The sequence below is a fragment of the Trachemys scripta genome, chromosome 1 (genome assembly GCF_013100865.1).
Source record: "Trachemys scripta elegans isolate TJP31775 chromosome 1, CAS_Tse_1.0, whole genome shotgun sequence".
Taxonomy (NCBI): domain Eukaryota; kingdom Metazoa; phylum Chordata; order Testudines; family Emydidae; genus Trachemys; species Trachemys scripta.
Genome location: NC_048298.1, coordinates 240592389 through 240616730, shown reverse-complemented (window position 1 = coordinate 240616730; position 24342 = coordinate 240592389). Strand labels below are relative to the sequence as shown.

The 24342-nt window shown below is 40.6% G+C and overlaps 1 protein-coding gene across 7 annotated transcripts in view; it reads left to right on the top strand.

The window, feature by feature from the left end:
• The window catches only part of NAXD (NAD(P)HX dehydratase), an 87632-nt gene that overhangs the window by 49661 nt on the left and 13629 nt on the right, over positions 1–24342 (top strand). For 4 of the 7 annotated variants that reach the window (XM_034758167.1, XM_034758166.1, XM_034758162.1 and 1 more), the window contains exons 7-11: positions 8093–8143; positions 8225–8329; positions 8690–8810; positions 11850–11906; positions 19466–19586. In XM_034758167.1, coding sequence (XP_034614058.1) covers positions 8093–8143; positions 8225–8329; positions 8690–8810; positions 11850–11906; positions 19466–19586 — 455 coding nt within the window. Of the gene's footprint in view, positions 1–8092; positions 8144–8224; positions 8330–8689; positions 8811–11849; positions 11970–19465; positions 19587–24342 lie in introns of those variants that run through there. The other 3 variants (XM_034758164.1, XM_034758165.1, XR_004644042.1) reach the window with 2 other exon arrangements.

The window sequence follows — 24342 nt, the reverse complement described above, 5'->3', positions numbered from 1 at the left end:
TTTGCTCCAGAGCGGGATTTGGGACTGCATCCCTAGAAGACACGTTCCTCATCCCATGGAACTACTCTCTCATGTATGCCTTTCCACTGATCCCTCTGATACAGAGTCCTGCGCAAGATCAGAGACGACAAGGCCCTGGTCATACTTATTGCCCCAGTTTGTCCAAGACAGACATGGTATCCTTATCTGCTTCACATGTCCGCCCGTAATCCACAGACTCTCCCCAACAGACCAGATCTGCTTTCTCAGGACAACGGACGGCTTCTTCACCCTCCGCTCCAGAAACTCCACCTGACAGCGTGGTTCCTTCATGGCTCCAGACCCATGAACTAGCACGTTCTGAGCAAGTCTGATATGTCCTCCTGCATAGGAGAAAAGACTCCATTCGTAAAACTTACCTGCAGAAGTGGAAGCGCTTCTCCTTGTGGTGCTCAAATAAACACTTAATACCCCATACTGTGACTCCCCTGAACATCCTAGACTACCTTTTGAAACTAAAACAGGATGGACTCTTGCTCAGCTCCATCAGAGTACACCTTGCAGCTCTCACCACCTTCCATGATTCGCTAGATGGCTATTCGCTCTTTGCCCACCCCACAATAAAACGCTCTTTCACGGACCTACAAAATCTCTACTCTGAGATTTATCCATCAGCAGCTGCCTGAAATCTCAACCTTGTTCTTTGCGATCTTATGAAACCTCCATTCGAGCGCTTAGCTACCTCATCTCTTCTTCACATGTCCATGAAGGTAGCTTTCTTGGTTGCTATAACATTAGCAAGGAGAGTAGGGGAAATAAGCGCCCTGATGGCCTACCCTCCCTACACAACCTTTTCTAAAGACAAAATTACCCTGCGACCACACCCTAAATTTCTCCCTAAGGTAGTGTCCACCTTCACCAACCAATATACTTACCTACATTCTATCCCAAACCTCATGAGACTCCACACGAGGCGACTCTGCATACCCTTGATGTCAGATGAGCAATTGCCTTCTATTTAGACAGAACTAAATCATTTTGTAAGTCCTCGCAACTATTTGTCTCCACTACTGAGAGATCGAAGGGTGTGGCTATCTCTAAGCAACACCTTTCCAAGTGGATCTCTGACTGCATCACATCCTGTTACCACATTCAGAATGCCCAACTGCCCGAAGGCATCAGAACTCATTCTGCCCGAGCTATGTCAACATCCGTTGCCTTCCTCCATAATGTACCCATTCCTGATATCTGTAAGGCGGCCACGTGGTCATCTGAACACACATTTACCAAACACTATGCTGTCACGCAGGATACCACGGCAGATGCCATAGTAGGCCATACAGTACTGTCTACAGTACTGTCTACAGTACTCACTACCGCAACTCCAAAGTCCGATCAGCCATAGTGGGTACTGCTCCACATTCACCTGGAGTGGAGCACCCCCAGGGACAGCACTCGAGGAAGAAAAGAAAGTTACTCACCTTGCAGTAGCTGAGGTTCATCGAAATGTGTCCCCCTGTGCGTGGTCCACTCCCCGCCCTCCTCCTCTCTACTTTGGAGTATTACTCTGACTTCTCCACAGTAGAGAAGGAACTGAGGGGGGTGCAGGACGCATGTGCTCAGGCAAACTCTAACGAGACCGCGAGACAGCAGCTGAGCGCGTGCATCCTGACCAGGCACTGCTACCGAAGATCTCCAATCAACGACGCCGGGATGCACCATCACCTGGAGTGGAGCACCACAGGGACACACATCTCGAAGAACTTCAGCTACTGCAAGGTGAGTATCTTTCTCTTCTGTTGGGTACCTTTTGCATCAGTCTTCTCTGCAGAATATTTTGGGGAGGTGTCTACCCTATATCTAATTTTTCAGGTAATAGGAATGAGGTACTGTCAAAATATTGAGGTGTCAAAAGATGAGATTCTGGAACAAATGATGATTAGGTTAGCAGTAGCAAGTCACCATGTTTGAATGGTGATCATCCCAGGGAAACTGAAGAAGCTTAAGAATGAAGTTGCTGAGATACTAGCAAAAATACACAATCTATGTAAAACTGGCTACAATACCAGATTGCAGTAAATGATGTTGCTATATTCTAAAAATGTTAGGGTTGGTCCTGGGAATTAAACAAAACATTTATTTTATTTCCAAGTGAACTGATTAAAGCAACCAAATATAATTATAAATGCACATGATAGAAGGACAAAACCAGCATGACTTCTGTAAAGGAAAATCATGCTGTGCAAATCTACTAGAATGTTGTGTGTCTCAGCAAAATAATAGATAATGGAAAGCATGTTGGTATGTTTAATTTGTACTTTCATAAGGCCTTTGAAAGAAAGCAAAAAGTAGGAATACGTAGTCCGTTTTCAATATCCAAAAGATTAATTCATAGATTATAGAGCCAGAAGAGATCACCGTGACAGTCTGTTCTGGAAGACAGACAATAGAACTTTTCTGAATTAATTCCTGCTTGAACTTGAGCATATATTTTAGAAAATTGGGGGGAGGGGTGTCCCAAGGCTCCATACTAGAGCCACTGTTAAATATAGCCACTTATGATCTACAAGAGTTGGTGAATAGTGTGGCGGTAAAAATTTGTAAATGGTACAAAATTATTTAGATTGAAGAACTTTGTTGGGTCCTAAAAAAAGGTAAATGAACAGTGTGAGAGCGTATTGAAATTAATCCTTATCAAATTTAAAGGTTAAACATGTTGGAAGGACTAATTTGAACTTCTTATAGGCGTAATTGGGTTCTAAATTGACTGTAAGCATTCAAGAAAAACCATTGGGTGTTACTGTGGACTGCTCCCTCAAAACATCTGTTTGATATGCAGCAGCAGTCAAACAAAAAAACCAAGTGTTAGGCTATGCAAAGAATGGGCACTGTGTTCAGTTCTAGTCACCTCAGCAATAGCAGAAGTAGATGGGGTCCAAAGACCATCAGAGAAAATGGTTAGAAGAATGGAAAAGTTAGAACTGTTTAATGTGGTGAAGAAATGAGCTTGTAAGCACATATAATAGATCTATATGAAATAACAAATAGTATAGATAAATATACCCCTGTGGGTTCGGGGACAGAATAAGCCCCACTGCTCCTCCTGCATGTCATAAGAGGCAACTAAAAGGGGGCTGCCTGGAGAGGGATAGGCTCCACCAGGTTAGAAATTTGCTTAAGATGCACCAAATGATGAGAAAGTCAGCCATGTCCATACTGGATTGGTTGCAGCCTGGGTTAATAATGACCACGCCAATGGTCTCCCACCAGGGTGGAAGCGACAAGTATACTACTGGTGTAACCCCAATAAAGAGGAGCCGTGGAAGAGATAACATTACCATAGCCACATGGAATGTAAGGACATTGAGACAAATAGGGAGGTTGAAAACTCACGTATGAAATGGAACAATACACTTGGCACCTCCTAGGAATCTCTGAGGTCAGATGGAAGAACTTTGGAGAGGCACCAACGAAAGAAGGCCATGTACTCTCTTACAGTGGAGAGGACAAACATGTCAGTGGCGTAGAATTTCTTGTGCATAAGGATATCAAGAATTCAGTATTAAGATGCTACCCAATATCCAGTAGGCTTATTTCCATCTGTCTAAAGGCAGTACCATTCAATATCAGAGTGGTACAAGGCTACGCCCCTACAACAGACTAAAATGGATGAGCAAATTGAAGATTTTTATGATCTGCTCCAAGATATAATTGATAAGGTACACAAGAAAGATACCTTGATTGTACAGGGAGATTGGAATGCTAAAGTGGGTACTGATGCGCAGCAGATAGGGCCACAATAATCTTGCCATTCTGTAATGCGGTAACCAATGAAAGAGGACTGAGACTTTTGGGGTTTCCCAGCTATAACAATCTGGTTCTTGTAAACACATTATTGAGTACATAAAGCATTCAGGCAATCAATGTGGCATGCACTTGATGGTTTACATCACAGTCAGATCAACTACATTATGTGCAAAACCGATTTCGTTCTTGGATCAACAGAACTAAAACAAGGTGCTGATGTTGGAAGTGATCACGACCTTGTGATGCTAAACTTTTGGCTGCAGCTAAGGAAAATTGTTAGGCCAAAGTTTATCAGAATCAAGTTTGACTTCAAAAGACTTAGACTGAAGCATTGCAGGGTCATTCCAAGCAATGATCGGTGGAAAATTTGCTCCATTGTTTGCTCTAGAAGAAGACGTAGAAACAATGACCAACAATTTCAGCACTGTAATGAATGAGGCAGCAATGGACATTCTTGGGGAAACACCATAAGAAGATAAAACCTTGGGTCACAAATGAAATACTACAAATGTGTGACATTAAAAGAGAACTCGAGAGACAAGAACAGCACTGAGGGAGCTGATAAATACAGAGCGATTGGCAGAAAGATCAAGAAGGCAATGAAGGTGGCCAAGGAGATATGGATAGAAAAACAATGCTCTAAAAATGAAGAGCATATCAATAATAAAAATAGCAAATGAGTCTTCCAGATTGTAAAAGATCTGACGAAGGAAAGATGGACCAATGCTAATGCAATTCAAGACAAAGAAGGGAACAGTCTTACAGAAGAAAAGGACATAGACTCCTAGTCTTTAAGGTCAGAAGGGACCATTATGATCTTCTAGTCTGACCTCCTGCACAATGTAGGCCACAGAATCTCACCCACCCACTCCTGTAACAAACCCCTGAGCTATTGAAGTCCTCAACTTGTGGTTTAAAGACTTCAAGGTGCAGAGAATCCTCAAGCAAGGGACCGGTGCCCCATGCTGCAGAGGAAGGCGAAACCCCCCCAGGGCCTCTGCCAATCTGCCCTGGAGGAAAATTCCTTCCCAACCCCAAATATGGCGCCGTCATCAATAGGTGGACACATTACTGCTTTGATCTATACAATCGCCATACAAATGGAGATCCTAGTGTTCTAGACAGTCCAGATTCAACAGCAGAGGATGACTTTCCAATACTACGGGAAGAAGTGGAGACAGCTGTGAAATCACCCAAGAACGGAAAGGCTACAGGTATTGACAACATCCCAGCTGAACTGATGAAATTCGGAGGAGAAATAGTAATAGATGTACTCACCAAGATCTGCAACAAGATCTGGTAGACCAGCGAGTGGCCCTCCACGTGGACACAGTCACTAACCTCCATCTGCCAAAGAAAGGCAATCGAACTATAAGCTTAATTAGCCATCCCAGCAAAGTGATGTTGAAAGTCGTATTGAACAGATTGAAGCCACAAGCAGAGAACATCATCGCTGAAGAACAGGCTGGTTTTCATGCTGGAAGAAGTACCACGGAACAGATTTTCAGTCTCTGTGTTCTATGTGAGAAGCACTTACAACACCACCAGGACATCTACCACATCTTTGTTCACTTCAAGAAGGCGTTTAACAGAGTATGGCATGAAGCTCTCTGGGCAAGCATGAAGAAGTACAATGTTGGTCATAAGCTTATTCTTACCATTAAACAACTGTATGCCAAGGCCAGCAGTGCAGTTCTCGTCAATGGCACAATAGGAGAGTGGTTTCATACCAAGGCTGCCACGCTGTTCAACATGTACTTGGAGCGCATAATGACTCATGCCCTGGAAGATTACACATGCACAATCAGCACTGGGGGGATGAACAATCTCAAATCTTTGGTTTGTTGATGACATTGATGGCCTGGCAGGTAGTGAAGATGAACTTGCCAACCTTGTGAAATGATTGGATGAAACCTCCATAAAATACGGTATAGAAATCAGTGCAGAGAAAACCAGGCTGATGACGGGATCAGCTCATATATCACTGTCAGTGGACAAGAGCTGGAGACAGTGAAACAGTTCAAGTATTTAGGGGCAAGGATCAAAGGCAGAAATTCTGGCAAGAACTGCACAAACAGCAACAACAGTGGCAAAGCTAAAGCCAATTTGGAGGAACAAGAAGATCTCTCTGGAATCCAAACTGCTGCACGCAGCAGTCATGTCCATTTTTATGTGTGTGAGAGAGACATGGACCCTTACAGCAGAACTTGAATGGAAAATACAGGTGGTAGAGATGAGATACTTTCGTAAAACCCCGGGCATCTCCGACTTCGACCACGTCACTAATGAAGAGGTCCACAACATCATCACCCAATGCTCTGGTCATATGAAGACCTCCTGATGACCATGAAGAAGCGGAAGTGTTACGGCCATGTAACAAGATCTGGCCTATCCAAGTTCATCCTCCAAGGGACAGTACAGGGAGAGAGAAGAAGAGGTAGACAGAAGAAGAGATGGATTGACAACATAAAAGAGTGGACAGGAATGGACTTCACGGAGATTCAAGTACTGACACACATTGGTCAGGGGGGAGACAATTGGTTGATTGGTCGTTGGGGCACCATCATTGATAAGCAAAGCGGTTATGGGAGTGATGATGATAGACAAAACAGATTGGAGACACTTATTTGCTCTCCGTCATAACGCAAGAACAGAGTACCTTTGGTGAATTTAAAACTGATAAAAAGAAATATTTTTTTACACAATACAGTAAAGCTTTGCCATCTGGCATGTTAGGGGAATGGTAGTTGCCAGTTAGTCAAAAATTCCAGTTAACTAAGAGTTATGCTTACCAATGGAATACCAATTTTCAAAGAATTAGAATGCAGTAAGTGAATGAAGTATAAAGTAGTATACAGTTACTCACCAATCCAGTAGTAGTACTGCACTGCAGTGTGGTTGGTTTCTTAAAGCACTTGGGTGTATACAGGTGAAATTTTCTATACAGTAGGTTCTTATAACACTACATATCACTATGGGCAGCGCATAGCGTACACCCAGATCACTAAAAATACACTTAACACTAAAACTATACTGAACATAATTTAATAGTTGATGATTCAGAAGGCACTTCAGGATCTTCCAATGCCTCAGGGTCATCATTACCAACATCAGTTATCACTGTTGATGTAGAAGGTGTAGGAGATTGGGCTGAATCTGTAAATGACCCTATGACACACCTTGGAAGCTGCTTTTTTGAATAAATCCCTGATACCAGCTTGCTTGCTTGACTTCTGCCTCTTTTGCATAAAAGTTGAGTGCAGAATGTGCAAGTGCATAACTTCCAGGGCAATAGACTAGTCCCGGTTACTAGATTGAAGATTTGTATTGGGAGATATTAGAAATGCCGATTAATAGAGCTTTCCGGTTGATAAAGTGCCCGATAACACAGATTTTACTGTATATAGTTAGTCTGTGGAGCTCATGGCCATGTGATATCACCTAAACTCAAGCTTAGGGTTAAAAAAATGATTAGACATTTAGATGGATAACATCCACTGTTATGTTATATAGAGGGGAAAAGATCTAAACCCTCAAGCGTCAGTACACAGGCCAATGACAAACAACATTGTAAACGTTTTTATTAATCACTGCTGCCTTTCAGTTATGAGGGGACAGAGAGACAGTTTATTTCTGGACTGGTATGTACTTGTTGCAAGAAACTTTGCAAATAAAAGTCCACCATTCCTGTTTGTTTTTAAATTCATTCTGCTAGCGTAAAATCTCCATTTTATAAGTGAAACTGCACATCTCATGTCTTTCTTGTCACACAACATATGTTATTAACACCGTCGTATTACAATGTGGTTATAGTCAGAAAAGTGACTAAACTTAGCACAGTCTTGCTCAGTAGATACATTTCCTGAATGTATTTAGTTGTCATCATCTTCCTTTTCTTTCCTGCATTTTACTTATTAGCATTGTGGAGCTGATACAGCTATGAGAGTGTGAGTTGGATTATTTTCTCATTCACACATCAACATAAATAATATCCTAGCTTCACTTGCAGGATTCCATTGCTGCTCGTTAAATGTGAATCAGAAACAGCACAGCTTATCTTTAAGACCTCCTACTAATTTTGCATTGCTAGCAATTAAAAGATATGTCTGTAAAATGCACAAATTTGATATGGAAGTGTCTTCTATCATACTCTAACCATGTTTTTAATTCTTTCTTTGAAATGGTGATCTATATGACCAGACTCCTTAGGCAGCATTTTTTAGACTGAAATAAACTGCTGAATTTCCTTTAGATCTTTTGGGAGTTAACATAACAAGCGTCTTACAATCATTTGCATTTCTTGCAGGGTATTATAGAAAAAGCCAAGGTCAAAGGAATTCCGATTGTCATTGATGCTGTAAGTATATTTTTTTCATACCATTTATTTGTCTGACATTTAAAAAGCTATGAAATAATTTTTTTTAATTGTCTTGTGCAGGATGGATTGTGGCTCATTTCCCAACAGCCCTCTCTTATTCAAGGTTACCAGCGAGCGATTCTTACTCCAAACTATATGGAGTTTAGCAGACTTTATGAAGCTATGGTGAGCTGCTGATTAATTTTTTGGTGATACATAAGTATGTGTTTGTTACAATATCAACATATATTTTTTGAAAAATGAATCAAACACTTTCATATTGTTCCTTATCTATGTAAAAAGCATCCTGGGGATAAGTAAATCTGCATGTGATAGTTGTCATGACCACACTGGATCATTGCTTGGCACATCTTTAAGGCAAGCAAAAGAGAGATGCTTTTGAAACCATTTTCTTTTTTGGATGAATGGAAAGAATATAAAAAGTATAGAAAGACTGAATAATAAATCTTTTTTCATAGACTTAAATTGTTTGGTTTTGCATTAATGTTCAAATGAGTAATTCTGTATGGAATTCTTGTATTATAGCTTAGAGATCCTGTGGATAGCAATGATCACCATGGATGTGTGTTACGGCTCAGTCAAGCCATGGGGAATTTGACAATTGTTCAGAAAGGAGACAGAGATCTTATTTCAGATGGAGAAAAAGGTAAATGAAGTCTTCAGCTGTATGATTATTTTGGTTTTTAGTGGGTTTTTTTTGTTTGTTTTTAAATTGTGGTCCATCTGTAGCTGATTTATTTGATTCAAGGATTGACTTATACATTTTTGCACAGCATTTCAGATGTCTTTTGAAGCTTAATGCTTAAAAAAGTGGGTGTGATTTTCAGTGGCTTTGATGTGCAAGTCCTTTAACTTCCCTGTTCCCCTCTTTAAAATAGGCATAATACCTATCTACATCACATGGGTGTTGAGAAGCTTAATTTTTTTGTGAAGTTCTTTAAAATCCTCAGATGAAAAGAGTGCAATTATAAGTTCAATGTATTAACAAACTAGTTCCAGATGTATTTACTCAAGGGAAACTTAGTTGTTTCACTACATATTGATGTGACTGAGGAATGAAGATGTGTTGAATGGCTCCATCAACTGCCTGGTCACCTGATATTATCCATCCTCTTATATAGATCTGTGAGCTCTTTATCAACAACGCTACAGGCAGTGATATACATCACTTATGTCTGTTAGACTTACTGTATATGCCACATACTTTAGACTTAGCAATATTTTTGCTAAATTCTTTGTAGATAACAATTGCCCCTTTTAAAACTTCTATTTTAAAAAGTTGTTAAATTACTAGTTAGCAGGTTAAAAAAAGGAGTTGTTTGCCTGATGCCAAGATTTTCCAGTAATCAATAGAAAATTAAATCAAACAATGCCGTAATGCCCGTGAGACTGTGTGACCATGTTTTACATAACAAACGAGATAGCTGAGGTCTGCCAGGAGCTGATATGAACTACCAATCTCCGACATGTGTATATGCCACTTTAACAATTATTTTATATATACACTGTCAGAAGTCAAAATATCCTGACTTCCAGTGTATGACTGTCCCGTGGTGTGCTGTTAGTTGCCAACAGTGTTTTAGTACAATGTAGGATTTTTGCAATATTTGTTTTTCTTCACATCTTCCTTATTGCATACAGGTGTTTTCCTGGATGGTGGAAAGTGGGGAAATAGTTCTCTGTTCTCCTTTTGAAAATTGCCCATGCAGCTCCCCACCCCTTGGATAAGTGCATCCTCAGAATTTTCTAGAAGATTGGGCCACTCAGCCCCCACCCTCTCTCCTCACACAGGATTCAGAGGCCATAAAACAGGGCGTGCCCCAACTGTTCTCCAGTGCCTTTTGACCACCAGGTGTGCAATGAGCTCAGAGCAGACATGGTGACTTTGAGGTTTCCTAATTGTTTCTCTTCTCTCTTCCCCACCCCTCCCCCCGGCTCTATTGAGTACTATTTTTTCATAGTTGAATAGCCATTCACTTTCTTTTTCATTTTAAAAAACAACTTTTTTCAATTGCCAGGCCATTACATGTGTTGTCTGAGGCCCTGCTGTGTTAGGTTGCTTCCCTTGTTATATTGGTCTCATCAGACCATATATTCAATATTTTCCCTGTCTTGGGTCCCTTGACATCTCAGGCAGCATTGTTGATGTTGCTAAGAAAGCAGTCTTCAGGTCCTGGGCTTAATACAGGGGTATGATGTCTATTACAAACGTCCGTGTTTGTTTGTCATGCGTGGGAAGAGGTTATAACCAATACAAGTATTCAGTTTCCAAAGTGCATCTCAGACTCCTGTTGACAGAGGTTCTTTGGACTCAGCCACCTGAGTCTGGGGACTTCTGGCAATGTTAAGAGGCATCGTGATGCCACAGAACTGCTTCTCAAAATTGCACTGAAAGAGGAGGTACCGGTTGCTGCTTCTGTGCTGCAGCTAAGGACCAATCTCTATACCATGTCCCTCCAAGATCTTTAGTCTTTACTTCTGCTGCTTCATCTGTAATTGTGGTCTCTTGTTTGATGTAATTTTTTATCAGATGAGACAACACACCTGATGATTCTAGTTTGGGGAAAATCCATATAATAGGATTGGGAAAGTGTGCCCTGGGCACAATTCCATGTTCTGAAAGATTTTGTACTCCTGCTGCCTCCTTTTTTTTTTTTTTTTTAATTGCCGTTTTCCAACATTCTTTACCTTTCTCCTTCCAGGCATCTACTGCTTCAGCCTACGCATTTAGCACACTAATCCTTATTGTTTTTAAATACTGCAGTTTCCAGACCTCATCCTTACCTCTTACACATCTAGTGAAAAAATTTAAAAACTAAATCTGAATATGCTACAGAAAAGGTAAAAAAGTTGGAATTTTGAAGATAAAGCTTTCAGGCTGCTTTGTGCTTAGTTGGTGCAGAGGAAAGCCTTGAGCATACAGCTGTCTGTAGCAGTGAAAACTATAGATTGATGAGCATTATTTTTTTATCGATTGATTACATTGGCTAATTGCATACTTCTGTTCAAATGATTATAAGGCAAATATAGTCATTATAAGCCTTTTTCTTTGGTATTTGAATCTGAGTGACAGACTAAAGAAGCTCAATCTATTTAGCTTAACATGGAGAAGACTTGATCACAGTCTATAAGTACCTACATGGAAAGAAGATTTCTGATAGTAGGGACCTTTAATCCAGCAGAAAAAAGCATAATGAGGTCCAGTGACAGGAAGCTGAAGATAGACAAATTCAGAATAAAATAAGACATGTATTTTTTAACTGTAAAGGTAATTAACCATGGGAATAATTTACCTAGGGACTTCATGGATTCTCAGTCACTGGATGTCTTTTTAAATCAAGACTGGATATCTTTGTAAAATATATGCTAAAGCACAAACAGAATATACGGGCTTGATGCAGAAGCCATTTGGTGCAATTCTGTGGCCTGTTATTCAGGAGGTCAGACTAGATTATCATAATGGGCCCTTCTGAGCTGTGAATTGTTCATTCACATACATAGTTCTCTGAGAAACCAGTAATAATTCTCTACTGTTCTTTCTGGAGAGTAAGAGGAGTTGTAATGTTTTTAAAAGTCTGAGCTTCAGGTATGCACTGCCAACTGCCCAGTGAACATAATTGGCGAGGCCTTTAATTAAGTTTTATACACGTTTTTTTTTCTCTTCTTTTGCAATTCTACATTATAGCCTGGTCTACACTTGTTGACTTCCTGCTCTACAAAGATGTGCCCCACCATTCTGTTGGTAGGTGATATCAGTACCATCACTGATCAGGGCAGGCGTGAGTACTCAGCATAAGGGGAAAAGGTAAGTCAGCTTTTATTCAATATGGCACAGCTCTCTAAGGTTTTCTTTTTATTATTCTTTGGAGAACTGGGCAATAATAAAGTGTGGTTATACCGGTTTTTGTTCCTAACAGGTTTAAAATTTAGTTAGGTCCTTGAAGTGTCTGTGTATTAACTTTTTTTTTTAATTAATTATGTTTTTCTCCAGTCCTGTATCAGTTACTGGCTTCCCTCCTGAAAGCATAGCTTGAAAAGATACAGTCTCTGACAAGTAGCCAGCTAGCTTCTTCCCCAAGTCTCCCTCTGCCAGTAGGTAGCAGCAGCATGCTACCCTCTCCAGTTCTTCTCCTACTGCCTGGAGACATGTGTATGAGAAAGTAGGAAAGCATCAGGTGAGGGGAGTATCTTGCTATTGAACAGAGGTTAAAAAGCCACCTCCTGGCATAAGAGCCAGTCCAGTGCCAGTCAGGCCTTGAATTAAAGGTCCCATATCCTCCCCCTACTCTCTTTTTATGGCTGGATAAGTGGCTATTCAGCTGCTTGTTAGAGTCCCTGTCTTGCTTGGCTGCTTTTGCAGTGTCCGAGCATCCAATAGATTCTTCTGATCTCTTAATCAGAGGACGGGATGTTTGTTCCTTTTCTGCATCCCCAAGCCAGACCTGATTGAGAGATTGCAGTTCCAGTGCACTGGTTCAATATACACTCTGCTGAGCACAGCCTATATTCTCCCTGGCACTATTCTACACCACCTGCCATCAGAGCAGCTCCTCTGTTCCTGCCTCCATCAAAGAAACAGAGATGACTGGAAAATTAAAATGAAATCTGACTTTTATTTTTTTTTATTTTTTAACTTTCAAACAATTGGTTTCTCAAGGACCTAGCTAAATTTTAAGTGTGATTAGGGAATATAACAGTATAAACACCCTTTAAATAAAAGCCAGCTTACCTTTCCCACATCACTAGCGTGATTACTCCAGCCCTAGTCATTAGCATTTATATCGCTCTTCTTTTGCATGCTGGGGCATGTCACCAGGATTCCTTTGTGGACCAACCTGCAAAAGAGAAAAGGTTAAAATGTTACTCATTAGTATTAATAGTTGCAAGGTCAAATAAATGTATTTATCAGGGATTTCATTCAGCTTTAAGAAAGTTATTTCAATCTGAATCTTCCATTTAAGGAAGCAAAATGGTCCTTGATAGCTATCTGAAGTGGCCAAGTAAGATTTATGTGTGAAAACTGATTTTGTCTGAGAGAAAGTTTTGGAAGAAATATAATTCTGTTTGGGGCCAGACAGTATGTGAGACCTGCACTTACAGCACCTTTCATCTGAGGATCTCTGATTACTTTAAGAAGGTGGGTAAGAGGCATTATCCCCAATTTGTAGATGGGGAAACAAGCACGGAGAAAGTTAAGTGACTTGCCTGACCTATTACAGACAGGAATTAGACAAGCATAGTCGGGAATATAACTCTGAATTCGTGTCTTGGTCTACAACCTCGTTATACATATGTCACTTTAAATCTTTACACTAGTCATTATCTTTACCAGTGTTACTTAAGCATTTGGTCATAGCTAGAACTTTCCCATATCTCACATTTAAAATAGGAATAAATAAAAATAAAAAAACCTATGAACATGAATATCTAAAATTAACCTAATCATTCTGATTAACATTTTATAAATCAAGCATTGGTGGCATACTACGAATAACCTGAGTTTTGCTGTGTTGAATATTTCCATGCATGTTGATTTTTCAGATTATATCATGCCCTTAATAGCAAGTGCTGTAAGTAAGACTGCTTGTTTATAACCTCCTGTTTTCATATAACTTCCTGATTTTAGGGTGAAATTATCCATGATTGATGTTAGCAAAACGATTAAATTATTTTTGGAATTTTGGAGAACCTCCAGCCATTTTGATTTAAATGAGGGGAAAAAAAGATTTTTTTTTCCTAAGCATAGCATCCTCACAGAAGTCTGACTCTGGGTTTTGAGCACCCAGTGTGCTACAGAATAGGAACTCCTTCAGTTCAAAACTTTTTGGCAATGGTAGCTGGGCATGAGGGTTCCTATCTAATGTGCCCTCTTAATATCTAAGCACCTTACAATTTTTAATGTGTTTTAACCTCAATAGATCTTTGTGAGGTAGGGAAATGCCCATTTTATAGATGGGAAATACAAGCACAAGAGAGACGAAGTGACTTGCCTAGGGTTGCATAGGAAGTCTATGGCAGAGCTAGGAAATGAACCAGCTCCACTGGACCAATTGAACCACTTTGCTCCAAATCTTCTCATGTTATATACTCATAGACTTTAAGGCCAGAAGGTGACTGTTCAATCACCTAATCTGATCTACTGTGTGACACAGGCTATTAAATTTCACCCAGTTATCCCTGTAGTGAACTCAAATCACTTGTTTGGCTAAGGCCAATCTTCCAGAAAGGCATTTAGTCTTGGTAGTTTGTTGCAATGGTTGATCACCCTCGCTGTAAAAATGTTGTACCTGACTTAAGTTGAATTTGTCTGGCTTTGTCTTCCAGCCATTGGTTCTTGTTAAGCCTTTCTCCACTTAAAAACCCCTTTATACCTCTTATTTTCTCTCTGTGAAGGTATTTACACACTGTAATCAAATCACCTCTTCATCTTCTTTTTGATAAGATATACAGATTGAGTTATTTGAGTCTCCCACGGTAAGGCATTTCCTATCCCTCAAATAATTTTTGTGGCTCTTTTCTGCACCATCTCCAATTTTTCAACATTGTTTTTAAAATGTGGGCACCAGAAGTGGACACAGTGTTCCAGTATCTGTTTCACCAGTGCTGTGTACAGAGGTAAAATAATCTCCGTACTTCTATTCACTTCTCCCCTGGGTATAGGTCCAAGGATGGCATTAGCCCATTTTGCCACAGTATTGTGCTGGGAGCTCACGTTTAGTTGTTTGTCCACTGTGGCGCCTTTTCAGAGTGACAGGTTTCCAAGATGCAGTTCCCCATTCTGTAGGTGTGGCCTGAATTCCTTGAATTTGGCTGTATCAAAATGCATTTTGTTTGAATGGGCCTAGGTTACAGAGAGATACAGATTGCTCCGTATGACTACCCTTTCCTCATTATTATTTACCTTTTTGCCAATCTGTCATTTGCAGATTTTATATCTACTTCTAGATTATTGATAAAAATGTTGAATAGTGTTGAGCTTGTAGCTGGAGTCCTAGTGGAAACACCCCATTCAATGATGATTCTCCATTGACAAATCTAAAGAAGTAGTTGTCAGCCAGTTTTTAATCAGTTTAACAAGAGCTCCATTAATGTTGTATAATTCCAGTTTTATAATGAGCGTCGTGATACACTAAGTGAAACACCTTACAAGAAGTCTAAGTTTATTATATCAATGGAGTTATCGTTATCAACCAAATTTACAATCTCTCCAAAGAATGGAATCAGGTTTCTTTGCCAGGACCTATTTTCTATAAAACAATGTTGACTGGTATTAATTTATATTCCTATTGTTTATCAGTTGAATCCCATATCAGCTTTTCTGTTACATTTTCTGGGATTGATGTCAGGCTAACCAACCTGCAGTTACCTAGATCATCCTGCTTGCCGTTTTTGGATATTGGCACATTAGCACTCTTCCAGTCTTCTAGAATTTCCCCAGTATACTGTGATTTATTATAATTAACATCAGCGGGTGAGAGATCTCTTCAGCCAACTCTTTTAGGACTCAAGTGCAAGTTATCCAGGCCTGCTGATTTTAAAATGTTTATGCCTTGCAATTCTTGTCTAACATCCTCTTTAGTAACTAATGGTCTGGAAAGTACTTCATTCTTTTATGATACAAGTGCATCATCCTGCTTCTTTCCAAATACAGAACAGAAATATTTATTGAATTCTTTTCTGCACCATTTAATAAGTTATACCACCTCTGTCTAGTGATGGGCCAACACCATTGCTACTAACTGCCACTGCTCCATGCAGGGTGTATGGAAGGTCAGCCACATGGTCATTCCTGCCCATTTTTACAAACATCTGTTGCTTAGATTTGGCCTCTGGGGAAGAGCCCCGATCTAAATTCTTAGTACTGCAGAACCTGTTTCCAAGACCAGGTGCCCTACAGTTCCTTTGTGGGGGTCGAAGAGATCTCTAACTGAACTAGCCAAACTTTTGAAAAAGCATCACAAAGACATATCCTCTGAGGCTCTGCCAGTCCGTCAGTTTATGCCTTTGTTGTTGCTTGGAAGTATTTTATTCCTTTTTATTTATTTTAATTTTAGAAGTTCACAGGTCTTAATACTGGTCATCAGTCTTTTTTTCTTTTCGCAATGCGCTTACTGCAGTGTGTCAACCTTCTATCTTGAAACATATCTTGAGTTACTGAGTCTCCAAGACTGAGACTTGTGAAGATGATGGTACCTTTTCCCATTATGTAAGTTACATACATGGAATTCTGCTTCTTTGAAGCTTCCTCACTGATTTGTGCCCCATCATCTCTGCTTATGCTTTTGTTACCTTCTAGGTGGTGTGTACATATGAGGCTTGCAGAAATCTTTTACTTTATAGTTTTATTTTATAATGGGCTTAGTGTGAAGACAGTTGCTTCCTGCACAGTTCAGAGCTGACTAGACGGCTAAGGGACTGCGAGGTAGTGGCAGATGGTGACACGTGGCTAATAAGCAGGGGCTTGTGCTCAGCTGCCACTCAGATGGCCAAAATAAAAGCTTTGAGCAGAGGATTTTCCATCCTGCCTCCTGCCAAGAGTTCAAGACCTTCCAGTGAAAATCCTGTGATATATTATCTTCAGAATAGCAGAATTAGAGAGATTTCCCCCCAAACTATATCATCTTTGTCACACAGCTAATTAAAAAAAAAAACCTCTGACCTTTGAAACTTGACACACAAATTGTACATACTGAGAAACACATCCATAATCGAAGGTGGAGGGAGGAGTGATTGAAAAATTAACTTCTGGGCATGTTGTGGTGGCATCTGCTAAAATGTTGTTAGTGATTAATGAATCCGTGCCCTCTTGATGACACCAACAAAGCACAGTTGCTTGGCCTGATGAGCCCAGATGGATTACTGCTGAGACAACTGGCAGGAGAGAGAGGGGCTCATAGTATATTTTCTGCCACACCCACCAACAAAGAGAGAGTACAGCCTTAGAGCTGAACTGGAAAGGGTGTGATTGTGATAACCAGATTTTAAATGCTGTTGTTTAAGCACGTGCAAATAAATTTCCCCAGTGTTTCATGCAAATTGCCCCACTTTCTAAATAAAAAGTTTCAATGGTTCCTCTTGCAGAAAATTCAAGTGAGAGCAGCTCAGGTATTTTAGATGAACAGTAATGTTCAGGGGTCTTGGGGAAGTCGAGGCCAGGACCTAGAGGTGGACATTTAGAGACTTGGAGCAGGGGTTGATGTCCCAAGTAATTGCTTCGCTGCTGGACAGATTCTGTTTGTTCTGGATCTGGGAGAGGTTTTGTGACCCTTGCCCCCATAGCAACAAAGAGAGAAGAGGGGGTGAGTCTAGTTGTTTCCCTGGAGGAGGGATTTTGGAGGGGATGTGCCTGAATTCATTTTGTTTTCTTTTTATTTGCTTTGTGAGTCCTTGCAGCTCAGTATGTCTAGAATGGAGGAAAGTGATTTTGTGGGCAGTAAGAGTTGGATTACAGCTAAACTATTTGCATGCCCATACTATCTTGAATTCACTCCATGAAGCTGGGTGCCTTCAGAATAAAAATGCAAAATCTAATACTGTGACCTAACCTTTCCATAGTAACACTGTTGACAAAGAACAGAAGAAAATCTCAGTTGTAAAGGTCTGAACTTGCCCCTTCTCCCCCCCCCCCCCCATAAGAAAATAACTTTAAATGCTACCTGCAACCTATTAAGCACAGGCAATCTCTTCCCTAAATAAAAGGAAACACACACACACTGCAATATAAAGGTGTCACAATTAACATTTATAAAAATAGTAATACCCAGTGCTTATATAGTTTATCAGTAGATCTCAAAGCACTTTATAAAAGGGAGGTAAGCATCATTCCCATTTTGCACATGGGGAAACTAAGGTACAGAGAAATTAAATGACTTGCCAAGGTCACTGGCAGGCCAGTGGCATAGCCAGGATTTGAATCCAGGTATCCTGAGTATCAATCCAGTGCTCTGTCTTCTAGGTGGCTTCTACAACAGTGATAACATGACTGTGGTGAATGTATTGTGTAGTTTCTTACATTTAACAACAGAACTATTTCATTACATACTTAACAAGGAAAAGCCAAAATAAACAGTTCTAAATACATTCAGTGTGGCCGAGTTAAAGTTGCAGAAATTAAGGTAATGGGAAAATTCAATTTCTATAGCTACATTAAGAGAACATTAACAGTGCTTTGCAATAATTTCTCCTCATTCCTATAAAATGTAATTAGTTTTGCAGACAACCTTTTGTGGGAAGTGTGGGTTACTTGAAATAGCCTGATAGATGCTGGATTCCGATATTAATCTTTGTAACAAGTTTCTGTTTAAAAAAAAAAAAAAATTGTTCTCTCAATCATTTCATGTTGAGCATTGTATCTGTAGACTGAGTGGGTATTAATGTAATTTATATGGTGTCCGTGATAATATTAGTGCTATATGATGCACACAAAGTAAAAGATTTCAGAGGAACCTTTGTCTCATTTTCCAAAGTGCTTGAGTCTCATTAATGTTCAATGGGACTTTGGCTCCTAAATGACTTTTAGATGCTTTTGAAAATTTTACCCACAGTCCTTTCTCCTGAGAGTTTACAGTGTGTTAAGAGACCCAGAAAACTTCTGTGCCCTAATCTTCTGTTAATTTTTAAAAAATTGCCTACCCCCTTTTATTGGGACAGTTAATGCAGATACTATAAGATGTTAATGTTTTGATAATTATTTATAGCCTTTGAAAGGGATACGTTGATCAAATTTTGCCCACGATGTAGGTTTTATTAAAAAAAAAAAAAAAAAATCCAAGCAGTATATACAACCCAAACACTACAAGTTAGTTGGTTGGTTTCTAATTATATTTCTTTCCCGTGCTCCGTCTTTGTAAATCACTTGTCAGATTCGTAAACGCTTCAGGTGAGACTTTTTTGTGCTTTGTGTTTGTACAATGGCTCATACAGTGGAGACCCAGCCCTGATTGGGGCTTCTGGTCATTATGGTAATATAATTAATAATAGTGCATGAAAACCTACATGTGAAATTGGCTAGAGACAGTCTATTTTCCATGCTGAGAGGAATGGAAAAAGTAAACTGCATACTAGATAAAAAGTTTTATTTTTAAATGATTTTGCTTTTAATCCTTGAAAGATGTGTTTTTAGAAATGGGTGATGGCGTCTTCTTTAAAGTAAATTCTAACCTGACAGTGTCTCTCCTCAGAGAAGAAATGTTCTAGCATACCTTGCATTTCCAGTGTTTCCTCAGCCCTCAGAGCCATGGTAGTATGTCACATAAATAGAGGGTAAGTATACATGACCCTTTGTTTTTGGTTTCTTTGTAGTACTTGTATGCAGTCATGAAGGAAGCAGCCGAAGATGTGGTGGACAAGGGGACCTTCTTTCAGGTTCTCTTGGAGTCTTGGCACACTGGGCATTTCTTGCTGGACCAGAAAAAACTAATGGGTATGATTTCATTAGTTACTTCTTTTATCTCATATGAGCCCATGTTCTTCACAGCAACGCCTGTAGAAACGTTAAGAAACTCAACGAATCTGAATTTGGGACACTGACTGACACCCTGACAAACTTTGTGTTGTAGAGTAGACCATAGTCATTGTAATAGTTCTGATTTTGATGAAGTCAAACTGTCTCTTGACTCTGAGAATGGCTCAAGATCACAAGGCAGAAAAGCAATACAAACCTGAATTGATTTCCAAGAATATTTATTTACCAGAACATATGTTTTTAAAATGAATTTCATAAACGGAATATATATCAGATATAATATTAAATAAATGGCAGTTGCTGTACAGCAGTGAAATCTCAACAATATACAAATATATAATATATAATTTTGTTTTCTCTCTGTGGTGTATTGATGATGATTTGTGTTGGTTCAATCAGGTGATTCTACAAATGTAATTTGTCATTTAAATTTTAAAAGTATAAATAAATTCTAAAATACTAATGGATTAACCGAAGAATCAACTAAACTAGTTACAGGTACTTAAAAGCATTTCATTTGGATATGTCAAAATCTCAGAAGTAATTTGGCTTCAGAATAAAACATTTTAAAATAAAAGGTCATTGCCAGCTGTTTTAAGAATATATAATAATTCCTATCAGATCAGACTAGTGATCCAGATAGTTATATATCCTTTCTGTAGCCAGTACCGCTGCTTCAAAGGAAATCACAAAAAAATTCTGAAGTGCACAGTTATGGAATAACTCTCCCTGTCTTTCTAGTACCTTAGGAACAGGAGATAGTCTCATTAGCCATATAAATATGTAATCCTTTTTTGAATCCTGCTCTACTCTTGGCCTCAATGGTGTATTGTGCCAATCAGTTCCACAGGTTGTGCACCATGTTAAAGAATTTCCTTTTGTATATTTTAAATATGTTGCCTTTTTAAATTTAATTGCATGACCCCTCATTTTTCTATTGAGTGTGTGTAAATAGGATCATCCCATTTACTTTCTTCATACTAAATGTTTTTTTTATACTTTTTTATGATGCACCTTATTATATGTCTTCCCTAAAGAGTCTCGGTCTTTTTAATCTCTCCTTGTGGCAGTTTCTGTATGCTTCTAGACATTTTCATCACCCTCCCCCCCCCCTTTAGAACCCTTCTGTTTTCACTATATCTGTTTTGGGATAAGGTAACCAGGACTGAACACAGTATATTGGGTTAGGGCATACCATTGACTCAGAGTATTATAAAATTATCAGTTATTTTTCTATTACATTCTTTATTCATCTTAATATTGTTTGCTGTTCTGATCACCAGTGTGCATGGAAGATGTTTTTCAGTGAACTATCCACAGTGATCATAGAATATCAGGGTTGGAAGGGACCTCAAGAGGTCATCTAGTCCAACCCCCTGCTCAAAGCAGGACCAATTTCCAACTAAATCATCCCAGCCAGGGCTTTGTCAAGCCGGGCCTTAAAAACCTCCAAGGAAGGAGACTCCACCACCTCCCTAGGTAACGCATTCCAATGCTTCATCACCCTCCTAGTGAAATAGTGTTTCCTAATATCCAACCTGGACCTCCCCCACTGCAACTTGAGACCATTGCTCCTTGTTCTGTCATCTGCCACCACTGAGAACAGCCGAGCTCCATCCTCTTTGGAACCCCCCTTCAGGTAGTTGAAGGCTGCTATCAAATCCCCCCCCCCATTCTCTTCTGCAGACTAAACAATCCCAGTTCCCTCAGCCTCTCCTCATAAGTCATGTGCTCCAGCCCCCTAATCATTTTTGTTGCCCTCTGCTGGACTCTTTCCAATTTTTCCACATCCTTCTTGTAGTGTGGGGCCCAAAACTGGACACAGTACTCCAGATGAGGCCTCACCAATGTTGAATAAAGGGGAACGATCACGTTCCTCGATCTGCTGGCAATGCCCCTACTTATACAGCCCAAAATGCCGTTAGCCTTCTTGGCAACAAGAGCACACTGTTGACTCATATCCAGCTTCTCGTCCACTGTGACCCCTAGGTCCTTTTCTGCAGAACTGCTACCTAGCCATTTGGTCCCTAGTCTGTAGCAGTGCATGGGATTCTTCCTTCCTAACTGCAGGACTCTGCACTTGTCCTTGTTGAACCTCATCAGGTTTTTTTTGGCCCAATCCTCTAATTTGTCTAGGTCCCTCTGTATCCAATCCCTACCCTCTAGTGTATCTACCACGCCTCCCAGTTTAGTTTCATCTGCAAACTTGCTGAGAGTGCAGTCCTCACCATCCTCCACATCATTAATAAAGATATTAAACAAAACCGGCCCCAGGACCGACCCTTGGGGCACTCCGCTTGAAACCGGCTGCCAACTAGACATAGAGCCATTGATCACTACCCGTTGAGCCCGACGATCCAGCCAGCTTTCTATCCACCTTACAGTCCATTCATCCAGCCCATACTTCTTTATGATGCCCAGTTCTTTGTTCCCATTATCATTTTCATCTAGGTGTGTTTTTTTATTCTAATTTTAATAATCATTTCTACTTATTCTCCTGGTACTGAAGTAAGGATCATGGATCTGTAAATCCTAGCATCATCCTTAGTGCCTTTTTCTTTTTTAATAGTTAGAATATAAGAACATAAGAATGGCCCTGCTGGGTCAGACCAAAGATCTATCTAGCCCAGTATCCTGTCTTCCGACAGTGCCAGGTGTCCCAGAGGGAATGAACAGAACAGGTAATCAAGTGATCCATCCCCTGTCGCTCATTCCCAGCTTCTGGCAAATAGAGGCTAGGGACACCATTCCTGCCCATCCAGGCTAATAGCCATTAGTTACTCATAGCCTTCCAGTATAGGAGCTGATATTAATGATTACATATTTTTAGAAGCAGCTCAGCCATTTTACTCTTAAGTTTCTTGAGAACTCTTAGTTCTTTGAGTATATGTCTCTATGGGTGCTCCTCTGTAGGATGTGTGCGTGCCCATGCACTCTTAACTGGAGAATACAGAATAGTCTCCACGGGTCCGCACCAGTGAAGAGTAGTGCCCCATGTCTCCCTATGAGGCCATATGAGGAGATGTGGGCCCGCCCCTACTCAGCTCCTTCTTAACTACCTGCAGTTCAAGACAGAGAAATTTGGTGTCCGCTGTTTTCAGCTTTCTGCCTTTTCCCTGTGAAACCTTTACTTGTTTTATTTTATTTCATTGGTTTTATTTCAACTGTAGCACAGTTGTGCGCTGGGGGGAAGGGAGAGGGAATAGTTTTAACCCTTAGAAGTTGGAGTTAATGTCTAGATCCTCTTGGTTATGCCTAAAAACCCTATCAGATCTGCCAGAGGTTTTTTCCCTATAGCAATGGACACTCTTAATTGCCTGAGGTGCTTGACTGTATCCCACATTCCTTCAAAGTGCACGGTCTACTTGGGGTTCAAAGGCAGGTCCAAGAAAGACAGGGAAACTATACTGAACTCTTCCTAGCTCCAGATGTATCTGCTGCCTCCCCTGCCCCAGTACATGAGCCTCAACATCTCAGGCTACTCCAGTGTCTGCTGGAACCTTTTCAGCAGCCCTTGACACCAAGACCTTCAGGGAAAAGAAGCAAACTTCCCCAAGCAGGGAAACAAACGAGAGGTGGTTCAACCCAAAAGACTTATCAGGAGACCTCGCATCCCTCAAAGGATAGCACTGAGGCACCAGTACTGCATAAAAAATTCCACATGGACAAGCCCTCTACTCTCAGGGCGCCATTGTCATTGGTGCCATCTGACATCTTGGCATCACAACACACACACCTACCCCACATGCTCCGGTACCATCATCTTACCATAACTCTGAGGTCCGAGAAGATCTGGAGAACTCTTTAGTACTTCATTCACCAGCTACTTCCCAATATCCACTCCAGTCCTGACCTTGGCTATGGCCACTGGCTATCATAGCCCTCCATTGCCTTCCAGATTCCTTTCCACAGAGCACCTCGTAGTTCTGGATGAACTGGAGTCCCTCATTTCAAAGAGGTCTATCATAGACCCCCCCCCCCCCAATACAGCCCTGGCTCCTGCATGCCAATTCTCAGTTGAGCCTCCAATCTTTTGGTACTGGTAACAATACGTGAAGCCTGCCCCAAACTTAGTTTTCCCTAACCTCTATACCATACTGTGATGCTCCTGTGAGCCCATTTAATGAAGAGGGTCTCCCAAAACTAACCAAATCTCCTAGGTCTTGCGACTGTGACCATGTTTGGTGACCCCCTCTCTGATTCCCCCTCTACACTGTGCCTGCTGGAATCACAGGGCCGCTTTGAAGAACAATTCTTCAGGATGTCAACCAAAAAGAAACTTCAGCTCCCAGCAGTACCGTATCACCCTCCGGTACCGATAAACTAGTCTCCAGTACCACACGCTTTGTCAGTATTAGATGGTACACAGGAGAAGCAAGAACCACAGATTGAAGAGGTCTTGCTTCCTCAGCCAGCTGATCCTCATTCTCCAGAGGAGGCAGCAATGCCACTACCACCATCATGTGCTGATGACTTAAGAGCCTTCTAGGACCTCATGAAGTGCCTGGCAAACTCTGTACTGATCCTCTTGGAAGAAGGCCAGGAGTCCCGGCACTCTCTTTCGTGAGTAATTTAACATCAATCCCAAGGGAAAGATTATCATCTCCCGCTCACACTCTGTGGCAAACACCTGCCACAGTTCTATCCACCTGTAAGTGGACAGATGGGGAAAAAAAAAATTCTATTCCACCTAAGGGAATGGAGCATCTTTTCT